The 17,331-nt window shown below is 42.4% G+C and overlaps 1 protein-coding gene across 4 annotated transcripts in view; it reads left to right on the top strand.

Annotated features, from left to right (window-relative positions):
- runx2b (RUNX family transcription factor 2b) overlaps window positions 1–14,562 on the top strand; it is a 47,900-nt gene extending 33,338 nt beyond the window's left edge. For 3 of the 4 annotated variants that reach the window (XM_039782555.1, XM_039782556.1, XM_039782557.1), the window contains 3 exons: window positions 4,950–5,117; window positions 7,295–7,456; window positions 11,241–14,562. In XM_039782555.1, coding sequence (XP_039638489.1) covers window positions 4,950–5,117; window positions 7,295–7,456; window positions 11,241–11,719 — 809 coding nt within the window. In that variant the 3' untranslated portion in view covers window positions 11,720–14,562. The remainder of the gene's footprint in view (window positions 1–4,949; window positions 5,118–7,294; window positions 7,457–11,240) is intronic. The other variant, XM_039782558.1, reaches the window with a different exon arrangement.
- The last annotated feature ends 2,769 nt before the right edge of the window (window positions 14,563–17,331 follow it).

The following is a 17,331-nucleotide window of genomic DNA, read 5'->3' as shown; positions in this document are numbered from 1 at the left end:
TCCTTTCGAGCCACGCTCTGCCAGTTTTAGATTGCCACCTGAAATAATTCATTGTTTCTGACCGCTCACAAAAACAACATGGCCACTGTGAGGGCTCCAAATAAAAAAGTGAAATATGGACCCAGTGTATTCATTCATCGACTTTACTGGCTGTTCCACTGTGAGATGACTGACACACATACACACACACAAATACAGACTGGCTGATTCAACCCAGGCTCCATGAGCATGGTTTTTTTCTGAATCGGCCCCAAAGATACATTCATCCAAGCTCACCCAGTGATCATAAACCAGCCTGAAGGGCTTAGAGGGCATGACGTGACACCAAATTTATAAATCATCCCATTTATTCAGGATTTTCTGGCGCTCAGCAGTTTCCTCACATGTTTCTTAGTCAGTCTGCAGGCAGGAGAATTTGCTAGTGATGTGTCTGTAGTGATAGCTGAAACTTGATGCGTTGGTGGGGGTTCGTCAAAGGAATAAATCAAGATTTTGGAAACATTTTCTCGCCGAGACCTGAAAATCAATTCCACTCTCCAGTCTGTACAGTAAAAGCTATAGCCAGGAAACGTTATCTTAGGTTAAAGACCGGAAATGGGGAAACAGCTAGCTTGGCTTTGTCCGAATGTTACAAAATCCCTACCAGCACCTCTAAAGCTCACTCATTGACACTTTCTATATTGTTTTTAACTAATTTTATTACCTTTAGGTGGAGCCAGGCTAGCTGTTTCCAGTCTTTATGCTAGGCTGTAGCTGCATATTTACTTTACCGACAAGAAAGTGGTAACAATCTTCTCTTAATCTTCTTCTTCTAACTCTTAACGAGAAAGCAAAAGAGTGTATTTCCCAAACACTATCCCAATAATCTTTTGAGCATTTGGAGAAAAAAAAAAATGAAAACTTGGGTTTTTGAGGAATATTTTCAGCCAGGACATATGAGGGAACAGCTAACTATTCGTCAAAGATCTCTGTGCTCAGGCTCAGATCCAATCTGATGCTGCCATTAATTACAGAGGACTTATATTCTGTTTGCCTACTTGCTCTTACTAACTGTTATCAGATCAGCAGGGGAGAGTTGAATCCAGACTTATGTATCTGGGACGGCTGAAATAATACTATTCTAGGATCAGTGTGCAACTGTGTGATTAGATATACTATCTATAGCGGTGTTATCTAATCATGATTAATCTTTTTTAGCCTGTGTGTGTGTGTATGGGCATGCGTGAGCCTGTACTGTACTTGTATGGGCAAGGGTGTATGTATGATGCATGTGTTCAAATGTGCATTATTGCATGCACAGATGTGTGTTTGCATATGTCTATTCTTGGGTGTGTGTGTGTGTGTGTGTGTGTGTGTGTGTGTGTGTGTGTGTGTGCGTGCGCACGCACGCGCAAGTTGCTCACATCTGGTCTGAATCTGTCTATGTTTCCGGCCGCTGGCTGGGCAGGGAAGTGGCAGGCGCTATCGAAAATCTCCGCTGTTTTCACAGAGATGATGGGAATCTCAGGGACTTTCCCTACGGCAGTGAAATCATCCGCCTTTCCCGCTCCTTTAAATACCCCCGGCTCATTCCTCCGCCCTGCTAGGGTTCCGATAAAACAGCTGAGACGTCTTGTGTTTGGCAATAGTTGTCGTCTAAAAGGTGTAATTAACTTGTGAAAAAAACTGTATTTACTGTCAAGGCAGGCTAAACTAATAGACTTGAGGTCTGGCTGTTTGGAGTGTAAATTGGACCTTAATGTGGTGGTTGACATGCTGCATTGCTATAGGAGGAAAAGATACATTGGTTTCCTTTTAACTAGGTTGCATCCATAGGTTTCTTGACAATATGGTTGTGGGTGAAAGCTGAGAGCTACTGAAATTGCGACAACAAGTCTAAGTTACCAGTGACAGAGAGCTGGCTTGTCATGTCGATCAGAATTAGCTTTATCTCCTTAAATATACATGTTAATATATGTCTGTATTTTGGGATCTTCCTTAAAGATGTCGAAATCCTAAACCCTCTCTAACTATTTCACCATTCACTGTGCTCTGTGCTCCTGACTGATCCAGTGATCTTAATTTACTAGTCATCAGGGTCTCTTCCTCTCCATGTGCCTCCTCCCCCTCGTGTCTGTCCCCCTCTGTCTCCCCTCATCTCCCTCGGTCTCCCATTGCTATTTATTCCCATCACTAGGAGACGGGCTATGCACAAAGCCCGCACTGTATCCCGAGGCTTTTTTAGAATAGAAATTCGGTCTGTTGAAAATGGAAACGCTATGATTGACTGGGCACAGCTTGCACAGAGAGATGAGGAATGCCAGCAAGAGGCACAAATTATCCGCAGGAACGATGGAGAAATATTTTTAATGAAATATGGCCATGAATTATGCTAGAAAGCAAAAAACTTTAGTACGCTGAGGTTTTCAAGTGGACTATATTATGCGCGTTCCAAAGCAACTATGCAAAGAAGCGGATGATGAGATTGTCTGTTTGTTTTGAACTGGACAATGCTAGTCCGGTAACGTCATTGTAATAAAAATCATGGTCTGTCTGGCTGCATTTTCACTCCTGTCATTTTCAAATTGTTGTTCCAGAATAAATTAATTTGAGTCAGAAAGAGTCCGATGGTTTCATAAAAGCATTTATGTGGCTGAAATATATATATTTTAAACTTGCAGTAGTGGAAAAATGACACACCTAAGATGAGACCATTTTTGAGAGATTATTTTGTTGTCATTTGATGTTTGTTTGATGGTGAAAGTGACATAAAATCAGCAGGGAGTGAGACAAAGGTGGGGATGGCCTGCGACAAAGTTCCTCAGCCGGAAGGTCAATGTTACACATTTTAAGGTGCTGACACACCAGGCAGACAGCCAAGAACTAGTGGCGATGAAGGCCGACTGGGGCATCGCCTCTCATCGCCCTGTGTCTTGGCCAAAAAGTTGAACACACAGCAAAGACAGCGGTCAACGACCAACTGGCACGTACGTTAAATAACGCTCAATACCAGCAGCCGGCGGTAATCTATTCGTCATCTAAAAAGGGAAACTGGATATTAAAACCGTTGCTATGATACATACAACAAAACAGTGTTTGCCAGAATCAGCCAGCGGCAGCACAGAGCCTACGGTCCCTCTGCTTCACTCCCCACCGGGATGACAACAGACACAACCCACGGCTAACCAGATTGTCCATCTGCCGGGCTGTCATCCATTCTGGCTGGCAGGTTAGCTTTTTTGCTAATTCCACCCAACATGCCTTCATGCTACACTGGTTACAGGAAATTTGCCAAACATAGTTGTCACTCATCTGGCCATAGCAATGTGCTTTCCTATGTTGTGACAAGAGTGTGTGAATGAAACATTAAGTTGTTACATTTTTCCAATCTAGTGGCCGGCTAGCCGGCTGGCTAGTTAGCTAGCTTGCTTGCTTTGGGGCTCAGTTCTCCGTCTCGCACAAAACCATGGTGCACAGGGAGAAAGGTCTACGGTCTTTAACTTAAGTTTTGCAGTAGCCTATAGGACATTATTTATTAGTTTATTTTGTCATGTGTAGGTATATAGACATGTTTATGTTCAAATAAATATACCTACACAAGTAGTTATGTATCTTGTTGTACCTTTGCCGTATTATGGACATAATGGACAAAAATAGATATTCCAATTATATTAAACCTCTGTGGGTTTTTTTTTAGAAAGAACATTGGAACGTCATTTTTGACAAGTTTTGACAGCTCTATGTGTATTGGATGAGATGAAGATGCAAAATGAAAGGAGCCTTCTGTGTGTGGCCTCTCGAAAGTCGTTTGCTTGCTTTCCTCACTTTTTTCTTCTTGTGTACGAAATGGCTCAAGCTGAATAGCCAATCAGATGGATTCCTCTCACTGACGTCTCCAAAAAGAAGCCGAGGAGGTTCGACGAGTAGCAACATTGTGTGACAGATCGCAAAAACTACGGCAAAGAATGCTCACCGATGGCTGACGATCTCCTTGGTGTGTCAGCACCTTTATACAATTTGTCCACAAGGACCCCTGCTGAGGCAATTTTTCTTTGGTCTTTGATCTTTTCTGAAGATCTCCTCTCCTTCCATAACACCCACACAGTCCTGTAGATATAGTGCCAGGCCTTTGTTCCCAGCACAGGCAGGTTGGGCAGGATTCTGAAGTAGCTTATTGTTTCTGTCTGAGCCAACTGGAGCTCTGCCAAGCACAGCAGGAGTTTCTACTCTTGATATTTACTTTACCACCTTTACAGGAGAATTAGTGCGAGACCAGACAGACGTACTGACACAGACCTGTGTCAGTGATAAAAAGGACTGTTTGTGCACAGGCTTCTCTTTCTACCCCACCTTTGCTTAACTATAGTCTACACCTGGGCCCCTGGGCAGGTTTAGCTGCAGGCCCAATAGGGCTGCTGGGATAGAGATGGGCTGGTTACCAGCCCGAAAGAGTGATGAGAGTAAAATCAGGATATAAAGGGTGTTAAGGTATTGGCAGAGGAATGCAGGAAAAGATATAATATATTTGGCATGAGTTACAACTCCTGTGGGGATAATTGGGCGATGGCGTGAGAGCTTGTGTTTACCTGAGGAAGAAGCCTCAGGTTAAAACTAAACATACATGCATCTTCTCACTCTCACGCCTAACCTTTTCTCTCATGCAAGGTGATCGGAGATAATTGCCTTCTTAATTAGCAGGATGTAGCATCCCATTCCCAAAAGCCTCTCTTTACCCCCTCTTTGTTTAGGAGCACAAACTATATTTACCAAGTTAAGCATGGCACACAGAAGAACTGAGTCATTAAAACATTGTTGAGGATAACTGACAGGCTGCATGCCAAGAGAACAAACTTCAGATCATTTGCTTGCAACATCACAGCGGTAATAAATAATTATTATCAAATAAAATCCTTTCTTACTGCAGCCTGTAACCTCTTTACCAATAAAACACTGTTTTTGTGTGTCCACAGGACATCGTCAGAAACTTGAGGACCCTCCCAAGACTGGTCTCTTCTCAGACCGCCTTAGTGAGCTTGAGAGGATGAGGGTGAGGGTGGCTGTTCCCATTCAAGGCCCCCGGCCAAATCTCAACACAGGGGCCAACTCCTTCAACCCGCAGGGACAGACACAGATAACAGGTGATTCTCAACTTTGACCTCAGACCCAGAAAAGATCGGTTTTAAGCACCATTAAAGCAAGCAGCCACCCCGGTGAAATGTCATAGAGCAGGACTGTAGATGATTTTTAAAGTTCTGACCCCGCTGTGAAAAGATCCTCTGGGATTATTATTGCAAAACCTTTGCAGGTAGTTAGCATCAGAGGTGTCTTACCGTGAACTGATACAAATACCTTATATCCCTGTACTGAACAATGAAACCTATTTTTTATGTAGAATGAAAATAATTTTAGGCTTTACCTATTGGGTTATCCTGTTTCTTTCGATAAATGAAATCATGTTTTTATGGCCTGGTTCCAATGATACAAGGCATTTAATTAAGGCTGGCGATCAACATATATAGACTTTTGTTATTATTGTATTATGATTTGATCAAAAGTCAGTTTGCAAAATTTACATTTTCAAGAAAATTGTAAATTGGAACACACTTTATTGCTTTGAACATCAATTTGATTATTTTATATGCAATTATGCATTTGCCATATTGTGATTTTTATTATTATCAAAAAATAATCTTAATAGTATGTATTTCAGATGGGCTGCCAGCCTTACCATTTACATGACTTTTATTCCAAGAAAATGCAAATATAGAATTCACTGATAAAGTAGGAGCATCTGCAATATGTACCACATGTTTTCTGAACAATAGCCTAAAGGGTATCACTGAATAAGCAAGCAGGCTTACTGTATGTAAGGTGAAATATCAAACCCCAACTGGAGCCATGTGCACATCCTGATGGGACCACAGAACGCCCAGTGCAGTATGTTACATTGCCTCCGAGATCGTCTGTCTTTCTCTACTCCGTCACTATATCAATCTACATCCTAGAAGGTAACACCATCTCTCACGGCTGCTACCTGATCGCTCCCACACCTCTGGAGGCTCGTCACAGGTCGTCATTTAGCTCTTAGTTACTCTCTGGCATGGCTTTGAGGTGTTACTTTGTGGATCGTTTGAGGGATGGCTAAACAGCGTAGCAGTGTGGCCACGAGCGAGAGCGAGTACATTAATTAACTGCATGTGAGCAAACTGATTCTCAAGTGTAAATATTTTGAGGTGAAGCTTGAACTGTATATCTAAGTACAGCTTTAATTAGAGCAGTGGTTCACAACCCTTGTTGTCTGACGTACCCCCCACAGCCCTGTCACAGAAACCCAAGTACCCCTTTACCACCCGACACATTCCAAATGGTTTTGAATGGATTTTAAATAGGATGTTATTTAAGACTATTAAATAAGATATTAGTTATATCAAAGTAGATAATAATGTTTTTATACAATTGAACTGGCAATGATTAGGTCTTTTTGGTCACGTTCGCTTTCTTACTACGTTACGTACTGCTTGGAGTGACTGCTGGACGTTCAACCATTACTTTTGGCTAACTTTTTCAAATGTTTATTCATTACTTTAAGCTTACTTTTTTAACCATTTATCCATTTTGTTTTTGTTTTGATCCCTACTACTTTTCATGCACTCTCAATCTCAATAGCGTTCAGGAGTTGTAGCTAACTCAATATGTTCTTGATTTCTATTTTTTTTTCAAAGGAGTTCAGCAAGTCCATAATCTCTCTGCAACCCCTGGCAACTACCCTGCTTGGGAATCACTGAATTAGCGATTGTAAATCACTACACATTTGTTCACAAATTTCACCATGAGAAATAAAACGTAGCTCGCATACAATGTAATATAGGCCAACTTTCTTGCTCTACAATAGTGTTGCAACACAATAAAGTGTGTGTGCTTTGGTTATTTTCTTGGTTGTCTGCTGGTGTGTTTACACCCTGGTTGTGTGCCAGCAAGGCTCTCTGTGCCTCAGCTGCAAGCACAATGTTTTATAAGGCAAACAGGAAGATCTTCTCTTCGGAGGTAAACATTAGATGTGTCATTAAGGAGGATGTTGCATAACGAGTCCAACTGATACTTACCTCAAAATCTAAGCACAGTGAAACAGAGACGCTAGTAATGTCTACAGTTGTTGTTAATGTTATTACACATTTTAGCAAAAAAGAAAGAACATTTGAACCATCAGATGGGCCACTGGTAATTATTCTTCCTTTCTTTTTTTGTCTTTGTATGTCTTTCTTGGCTATTTCTCTTCTTCCTCATTTCCTTCCCTTGCTTTCCTTCTTCCCATCAGACCCTCGTCAGTCCCAGTCCTCTCCTCCCTGGTCGTATGAACAGACGTACCCGTCCTACCTGAGTCCCATGGCGTCCCCCTCAGTCCACTCCACCACCCCCCTCTCCTCCAGCCGAGGCACGGGCCTGCCTGCCATCAGTGACGTGCCTAGACGATTGCCAGGTAGAACCACGACTCTGCCACTGTGTGAAACCACCCAGTCTCCTTGTCCCATCAGCACTGCCTAAACTGCCACAAATAATCCAGATTTCTTTCTAATGCGAAAGAATGAGGGAAAGGGAGAGAGAAAGACGGACATGCATGCACACAAGCTCACACGCAAAAGCAGAAACATAAACAAAGACTCCAAAAGAAATCCCTCTATGTGCTAGTATTTACCAGAGACTTACACAGCACGGCGAGCTGCTATTAGCTCATTCTCAAATGAGAGAGGAATGAGGCATGTAGTCAGAGTCCGACTGTCTCTCCAGAAAGTGGTTTGGATGGCGTGGATGACAGTAGGGAAAAAAAATGATTGTTTCCGTTTTTTTCCTCGCTCCGAGCCTTTGATCCCAGATGAGTACGGGTAATAACAGGCCCGGGATAATAACAGGCTCGTGACTGACAAATAAAGTGTCTTTATAGCAATACACTTCTCTCACAAGGTATTCTGGGTAATTGTCTAGCCAGTTTGTTTGCCTGTGTTCCAATTTGTCTCTGTTTTTCCCCCAATGTGAAAGCTCCTTTAAACTCCCTACATGCCGCCAGACAAGTTTCTCCCCCGTACACCTGTTTGACTCACTGCCATGTGTTTTTTTTCCTCCATTTTCTTTTGCTAATGTACTACACCCTACTGTGTGTGTGTGTGTGTGTGTGTGTGCGTGCGTGCGTGCGTGCGTGCGTGCGTGTGTCTGTGTGTGTGTGTGTGTGTGTGTGTGTGTGTGTAAAAACGCCCCGAGCGAGGGTGAGTGATTACGCGACGCGGCCGTGTGACTCTGCATTAGAAAGGGTTTAAAATCCAGCCAGCTGCCTTGTCAGCCTTGATTAGTTTGGTCTTTCCCTTCAGCTTTCATCTTTTGAGCGTCAGGCTTTGTTCTCAAAGTGTCACGCGCGCATGTGCGAGCACACGCATAAACACAGGCCCAAACCTCGCCGCCCGCCTTCACCCACTTGCACACCTCGAGCACTTAATGCCTTCTAAGTGATGTGACTAAGGCTCTCAGATCTCTGGAGATCATGTTGACACCTTGCCAGGCTGCTCTGTAACAGTATCCAGCCACAGAACATACCGAGAAGTACAAGCAGAAGCTGATATGGATGCTCCAATGCAAACTGTGCACCGTCCCGCCTCCTCCCCTCCACACACACCTTCACACAATCCAGCTCATGTGTTGAAATGTTACAGTTGCTAAGAAGCGGTTGCAAAATAATCATCAGTCAAGTAAAACACCTAATTCGGAAGTGATGCTCTAGAGTTTGTAAAAAATCCTTCCAAATATTTAGGCATTGTTCCACTCTGGTTACATTTAAACTAATAAAGTTCGATCTGGCTCATCATCACAGGGCCCCTTTTAGCACTCAAATAGGTCCAAATGTTAAAAGCAGGAGTCAGAAGTTTATTGAACAGCGCCGGTCCCGTCTGAGATCACACCGCTGCTCTACAGCGGAGACAATCACCTCCTATTTCTATTAGAATCAAACGGAGCTTGTGGAAAGAGGAAGTTTAAAGGCCTTAATTGGCAGCATATGCTATCTGACGCTAGCGACAAACCGGCTTCGCAATTCCCCCCTGCACATAAACACTGCGTCCCCCTCCTCTTCCCCGCCACCCCCTGTCCTCTCGCAGCAGACATGGTGACACGGAAGACGCCTGGTGATTTATGATAAGAGCGCCATGGCTGGACTAAACCACTGAGAGGAGACGGGAGGGAGGGAGGGAGAGAGTGCGAGAGGGGGAGGACCTCCTATTCTCCTTAAACTCTGCGCCCAGCGCGAAGCTCGCCGCAGCCAGTTAGTGGTTTTGGGGTATTTTTTAAGGGATGAAGCGGAGAGAGGAACGAATGGTGAGATGGAGCAGCTCCTTCTCTGCTCTCTCTCTCTCTCTCTCTCTCTCTCTCTCTCTCTCTCTCTCATGCACACGGACACACACATACACACACACACACATATACACGCACACGCTGGAGCCGATGGGAGGCGAGGAGAGGAGCCACATCAGAGCTCAGCCCTGCCTCATTATGGATCTCATGGAAACTGTTTCTGCTTAAAGTGTTTCCACATGTGCAGCTCCTGATTCATCCCAACTGCTTTTTTATGTGCATACAGTATTCACACACACAAACACACACATACACACACACACACACACACACACACTGTTTTGCGCACACACATTTGCATGCATAAACAGTCATATAGATACACATGCGCCTACACACACAGAAACATAAATATGCAGAGGCGTAAACATGTTAAGGCAGATGCATGCGTGGGACTTCTCTGATGTGTTTGTTAACTTTATCAAAACTCAACAGTTGACGTGAAAAACACCAGTGAAGTTGATGAATGTAAAAATATTTGTTGATGAATGCTATTCTTCTAAATCAGGGGTTCTCCACTGGTCTCACCCTGTGACCCACATTTTCCAAGGTCATTAAGTCGCAGCCCACTTTTATAGAAGTCAAACCAATTCTTTCTTTCTTTTTTTTAAAGTGCTCATATTATGCTCATTTTCAGTTTCATAATTGTATTTAGAAGTTGTACCAGAAAAGGTTTACATGGTTCAATTTTCAAAAAACACCATCATTTGTGTTATACTGCACATTAGCGCAGCTCCTCTTCTCACCCTGTGTGTTGAGCTCTCTGTTTTAGCTACAGAGTGAGGCATCACACTTCTGGTCCTATCTTTGTTGGGAGTCGCATATGTGCAGTAGCTAGGTAAGGACTACTAGCCAGTCAGAAGCAGAGTATGAGGGCGTGCCACGCTAGCAGCTAGGCGAGCATTATAACACGTGTTACAAAGTGACGCACGTTCGTCATGGAAGAAAAGGCTGGACTACAACAGAGCTGTTTGGAGCAGTTTGTGAACAGTGTTTTCTGTTGGAAAAAAGTCCCTTTGGGGTGGACTTTGGGCTTTTTCACTTTGTAAACCTATAACGTGCACAAAAAAGATATATAACACAATGAAGGAAAGCCAAAAAGCCAAAAAGCATAATATGAGCACTTTAATATAAAATATTTATAATATTTAAATAAAAACACATGTACGTCATCTTTAAAAAAAAAAAACATAAATACACATATTTACATGTGCAAAGTGCATTTCAGAGCACATTAAAAGGAAACTGGGGAGGAACATGACAACCTCATGGACAAAAGTGACTAAAATAAATTAAATATCACAACTGCACAAAATAAATAAGGCCACAACATTAGATATTAATAATTATCCTCAATGTACAAAAATCCACATTTTAAATACTCTGGGTCATATTTGCGCTTCGCCATCTTGCCTCTGAACATCAACACAAACTTAACGTCAACGTTAATCAAATGGTGGTTACCATGGCTACGGCGCTAGACTGCATCACGGATCTGATGCATGTCTGTCCCAAAAAATTCAAAATCGGATGCGTATTAAATATTATTTCTTTTTTTATTGACCAGCTGTCCGCAACCCACCCAGAAAGGGTCTGCGACCCACCAGTTGAGAATCACTGTTCTAAATTATATAATACACATATCTGACTCTGAATATTTGATTACATACAATTCCGTTCCGTGTTTCATTTCTCAAGGGACTTATTTGTTAAATTCAGTTACAAGACAAAGTGCGTAATAGTTAGCAACAATTCACATGATCAAAACTGACAAACTGGTGAGAAGACGTGTCCTTATTTCTGCTTTATATTATTATTTATATGTGCTGTTGAATCCTAAAGAAATGAATGTGTCTGTGTGTCGATAGGTTCTTCTGACCTGAGCCCGTTCCCTGGTCAGTTTGAGCGTCAGTTCCCGGGCCTCTCGTCCCTCACAGAGAGTCGTTTCTCCAGCCCTCGGATGCACTACCCGGCCACGTTCACCTACACCCCGCCCGTCACCTCCGCCATGTCGCTGGGCAGCGCCCACTACCACACCTACCTTCCCCCTCCTTACCCGGGCTCCACCCAGAGCCAGAGCGGACCCTTCCAGACCAGCAGCACGCCCTATCTCTACTACGGCGCCTCGTCCGGCTCCTACCAGTTCTCCATGGTTCCCGGCGGGGATCGTTCGCCCTCCCGGATGATCCCGCCTTGCACTAGCGCCTCCACGGGCACCTCCCTGGTGAACCCCAACCTGCCCAGCCAGACGGAGGGAGGGGTGGACGGCGACGGAAGCCACAGTAACTCCCCGACTGTTCTCAACTCTGGAGGCCGCATGGATGAAGCTGTCTGGAGGCCATATTGAAGAACGCCAAAGGGGGCGGAGATTAGAAGTCAACTGATGTCATGGTTTGAAAGCACAAAACCTTTTTCTTTTCTTTTTTATTGAAAAGGGGATTTTTGAGCTCTCATCAGCTATCTCTACCTTTTTGCTTGGAAATTAAGGTTGAGATAAAACAAAACAAAAAAAGAAAAAAGACCAGACTTGTATGGACTAGTCTTCCTGGAATGTGTTTTGACCAAGGCACTACAAAGGGAGTCATTCTCACAGCAATAATGAGAAAGACAATTTTGGTTTATTCGGCCCAAGTGGATGAGACATTATTTCATTTTTATTATAATCCACAAGCGAAGGGATGCTTCAACAATATTTGTAAAAGACTGCCTCTTTTGTATAGTGTTTGTATTTCAATAAGGCTTTTTGCAGAGCATGTTTTTGTACTACGACAATATCAAGATGCAAGTTAGGCACTGAGTAGCAAGTGATGAGAGTAACACATATGTTACCTTAAGTGGTATGGACATTAAATTTGCTTTAAAAACAATTAATTTAACTTGTATATTGTGGGTGAAACGTTGATGTAGATTGAGGCGTTTTCTTAGTTTTAACTTATAAAGCCATAAATTATGTATTATATTTGAAACTTGAGTCAAAGAAGTGTAATCTGAATATTTTTGATGCATCTATATGACTAAGTTAAATTGTTTTTTTTATAGGTAATTTAAGAGAGTGAGAGGTTTAATTTTTTTTTTGTAGTACCCAAAGATTTAAATCGTTTCGAATATGAAATGTAATTTCCAAAATGTTTTGCAACATGTTTCTTCTGGTGTAACTTTCAGTTGAACTGCTCCGCACGTCGAGAGCCCAACATCCTCGCTAGGCGTTGACACACATTTGGCTTAGAATTAAACCTCTGGTATTTATTGAGCAATAACTCGTATTGTGCCTTTTGGCAACGTACCATGAAAGAGAGCTTCAATAGGGAAAAATAATTACATGTTGGGGAAATTCTGCTTGATTTCTTCAGTTTGTGTAGTCTGACATGCGCCCAGATACCGTACATATGTATTTCCTTGTCCAAATAAGAAATGGTACATTTATATACAAACTGACATGTAGCCCACAGGTGATTCTGGCGCTGCCACGCCCAGCAGGTCAGACTTTAAGGTTCAGTTATTTTTTACGGTACATGAACTCCTCAGGACTGGATCTGAATCTCTGGATGATCTCAAATCCCACCGATTTTGGTAAATCTGCAATCTTCTTTTCATATCTAGTCCGGCTGAATCCTCAGTCTAGATTATAGGGAAAAATACGCCAAGGCTGTTCTAACTTTCATATCATGTGCAAAAGTTGGCTTTGAAAAAGTTTGTCTTAGTGTGTGACACACACGGGTACTTTTTTTGTTTGTTTCTTTGCTTTTTTTTCTCCTTCAGTCTCTGAGACTGAAAAGGAAATATCACAGTTAGAGACAAAAGAGACTGTGACATTCCTTCAGACATTTATTTATTTTCCTCCTTTTTTTTCTGCTTTTGTCGGCCTGGTTTGGATCCTTACCGGTGTCACAAATCATGTGGCATGAGGGGAGGTCTGTTCATTTCCAATTTGAAATTACTATGTGAAATATAGTAAAGAAAACTGTTGCAGTTAAAGGAAAAAGTGCAAAAACCGAGGTGATTGGATGCAGCTGCTGGCAGCAAACTGGTAACCCAAAAATATGGGAGACTTGTGTATGTTTGTTTCATAAAGCACTTATTTCTTGTTTTATTTCTAGCAGCACTTACGGCAGGCTGCCAGCAGGGCTCGTGGTTTTGGTCCTCAGTGCAGATATAACGCCACTGGAGTCACACACGCACGCACGCACGCACACATACACACACACACACACACGCACACTCAGAATGGATAACACTTGGCCAAACAAGCCATTTACATTGGAGTTGAATCTGATCTCACAAGGCAGTTGGTATTTGTTTGGGGAAAAAAAGGCATTTTTCTTGCTTTCATACAATATGATATTCAGTACATGTAGGTAATATAATAACCCAATTTGAAAAAGCTGAGAAAAACATGGCCCTGTCCAAGGATCAGACTTCAAGCTTTCATTGAAGGTTTGCACGCAGTGCCTCTTTTCCAGTCTCTGCAGAGGATGTTCTGAACTCACTTAATGGAATCGAACATGTCACAGTACATTTCCCCAACTGCTTCAGCCCAAACGAAAAGTCTTTTTGCTGTTACAGTGTAACATAAGAAAGCAAATAAAAACCTTTTAGATTGTTGTGATTTATAGCTTTTTTCCAATTACAAATTTATTCAATGTCTCCATAGTAACTATGCACATCTGTTGGGATTTATTTAATCCGCTTCTTTCTGTCCAAACTTTGAACAGGAAATGGTCTTTTAAAAACTGTTTACACATCAATGCAGCACTGACATCCCATTTTGTCCTCATCTGCTTTAGTTTGTGTTGTGTTTTTCTTCTTCTTCTTCTTCTTCTTCTTCTTCTTTTTTTCTACAGAAAACAAGAGGTTCGTCCTTTTTTTTCTTTCCTTTGGTTACATGTTGCGTACAAACTGTCACCAAAAACCTTGTTTCATTTAATGATCAACATGTATGATATCCAGGAACCATACCTTACCCTGCTCTTATGTAAAGTTGACTTGTTATGTCTATTGTTATGCTTCTTCTCTCATGAACACTTGTCAGGAAACTGAAACTAATGATTTTGCTGGTACGTTTCATATCATCATCAAGTGAGTTTTTTTTTTTATAAAGGGACAAACAGACCTGACAACAGTGAGTGAAATTGGCATTGTGATTGTACATTTTGTTTATTTTAAGAATAAAATAGGAATTTTGTAACTTAATTTTCCCTCTAAATCTCCTCTTTCCACTGAAATAACAGTTTTGTTTGATCTAAAAAGAAAAAAAGGCACTATGCATGTGTGTAGAGATTATCTACAAAAATGTTCTGAGTGTTTACATTTTTATGTTGGCTGAATTTTCATTTAAATCCCCCCCCGTCCGCTCAAAAATGTGTTTTGCTTTTTGTAACTTAATGAATGACGTAGGTGCAGAGTTTGACACTAGAAAGGCTGGTTTCAAGTTCATCTGCTTGGAGGGGGAAGATTTATTTGTTGTTCTTTGCTTACTTAAAAACTATTTAAGACGTGTACATACAAGCAGGATTTTGTGACATCACAGCTATCCAATCGTGGTTCCAATATGCAACTTAGGCATTACAGCTGTGATGTGGAAACTTGAAGCCTCCAGTGTACAAAAACCTAGAATTTACTTTTCAGTGAAGTAGGAGACCTCTTTAGTCCAGGATTTAAAATAAACAATACATTACAATACAAATTTTTTTCTTCTTTTTTAATGAGGGCGACTGAGATGTGCCTTTAGGATATTTAACCAAGGTAATTGAGCTTTTTTGGACAGGACCTTTAATTTCAAAAGTTTATGCGTGTGATTAGAGCTCATCAACAATATTTTCTGGATATTTGGATTAGATTTCCCGGTCTGCTGATTCCTATTTAAATATTATGGGCCACCATTCAGCACACTGTAATTCCCCAAGAACATTCAGCGGTGTTATAATCTTTTTTTTTTTTTTTTTTTAAACGAGCAGATCTCCGAACGTGTCGTGTGCGAGGAAGCACGTTGAGCGGTGTCATCTCTGGTCTGCCGCTCCGTCTGCACCAACATTGTCTTTGGACGGGGACTAAGGCGGGCTGAGGCTCCGGGCACGCTCAGCCAGACTACTACTGCCACTGCCACTGCCATGGCTTCATTTCAAAGGTACACTGGGAAACCAGAGAGATGGAGACAAGGACAGAGACAGGGTGAACCCAGGGAAGCTGTTTTACATTATTCCAAGACATAATAGAGCCAATCTAAGTGTGCTCACACACGCACGTACACATGCTGAAAGAGAGAGAGAGAAGAGATGGTGAGCTACACCGTCCCATGTGTTTTTTTAAGGTTCAGATTGGGAGCATTCTCGGGATTTCCCTGAATATAGATTGCATGGAAAAAGCTCCAGCTGGTTTCAGGTTCACATTCGCAGCGTTCTCAGCCACGTCTAGCAATTATAATAATGAACTCCGGAGGAGCAACGGGACCCAGACACCCAGAGAAATTAGCATAATGTCCTACATGCACGGGAGAGACAGCAGAGCCGAGGCAGACTCATTTAAGAGGGCTTGCTATAGAGTTTTTGTCCCCGTTGAATTTGGTGGTTAAGGAATGATGCCAGCGATGATGTGCGCTTGATTTTTATACCAGGTCGTAAGTAGTCTTGCAGCAGCAGCAGACTGCCCTCTCTTCCTTATGTTATGCACTCAACAGAGAGCAATACAAACAGGAGTTTATGAGGATACAAACCCACTCCAATCAGATGAATGTGCACACACACACACATACACACACACACACAAACCCAAACCCACTGCTGACAGCCCATGCAAACTGTTTACTTGACCTCTACAAAGATTTCAGAGGAGCAGCTCAAGCGGGAAGTGATCCTCAGGGGTCCCATACCACTCACAGAGCGGTATATCTCTGCCTATGTTTCCGTCTCCACTAACAGCTCTTTGTGTGTGTGTGTGTGTGTGTGTGTGTGTGTGTGTGTGTGTGTGTTCTGTGGGAATTCATGCATCTTGAGTTCTCATTTACTCCCTAGATAAACTCAGGGAAGGGCATGGAACTCTCCTGTCGAATCAGCGTGAAGCGCTGACCTCCCTGAACCTTTCTAATCTGATGTCATCTGATTTTAACCAATGACGACGGGCCACCTTGATGTCTCAGAGGAAGACCATCTTTGAGCTCAGGCCATGCCCACCATAAAACACACAAAATTGATCTTAATTTGATCTGAATGTAATTGAGCAATCCCCCTCCTGCTCCAGGAGAATTCCGTACCGAGTCAACAATAACCATGTACTTTGGCGCACTCTAGTGGCTTTTTCTTTTTAATTTAACCTTAGGGACCCGGGTGAGGGGCCCACCCATATGGTGTTCCATACAGCCAAAGGCAGGCTGGATGCGGCCAAACTGGCTCTTTTTATGTTAGTGGTAAAGTTCCAACACCCCACGTTTTGTCTCCAGCCTGTACAAAAGGTTTCGCTCAATAAATGAATATCAGATATGAAAAGTTCTGCACCCTCACAGAGAGGGAGGAGGAGGAGGAGGGGGGGTGTAAATGACGACTTGTCTTTTGACCTGTAATAAAAGACACGATCAACTGGCAAGCGAGCTGCATCCGGGCAGCAGCCCAGAACCTCCCAGACATGGTAGGTTGTAAGGCGGCCTGACATCCAGCACCACAATCCATTCATCACTAGATTAAAGCATGCCTTTTCTTTAGCCTGCTTTGGAAACATTTGATTCCATGAAACCATTTGCTGCTAAGTGAAACGCAACTCGGAGAAAAGTGCACTTATGAAACATAAAAAGCCTACATTTAATGAGTTCTGCCAGTTCATATTATGCAATCTGAGACATGGCCACACCGCCTGAAAAAAAGAAAAAAAATAAATAAAAAAGGAATTACTGCGAAAATGCGAGTGTCAGGACCATGGACAGCGACCAAACACACAAACAAAAGGCCTCTTTGTCCAAGGCCTCCGCTTCAT

The sequence above is a fragment of the Perca fluviatilis genome, chromosome 18 (assembly GCF_010015445.1).
Source record: "Perca fluviatilis chromosome 18, GENO_Pfluv_1.0, whole genome shotgun sequence".
Classification (NCBI taxonomy): Eukaryota; Metazoa; Chordata; class Actinopteri; order Perciformes; family Percidae; genus Perca; species Perca fluviatilis.
Note: the sequence above shows the minus strand (reverse complement) of the source record. Positions and strands in the feature narration are given on the sequence as shown.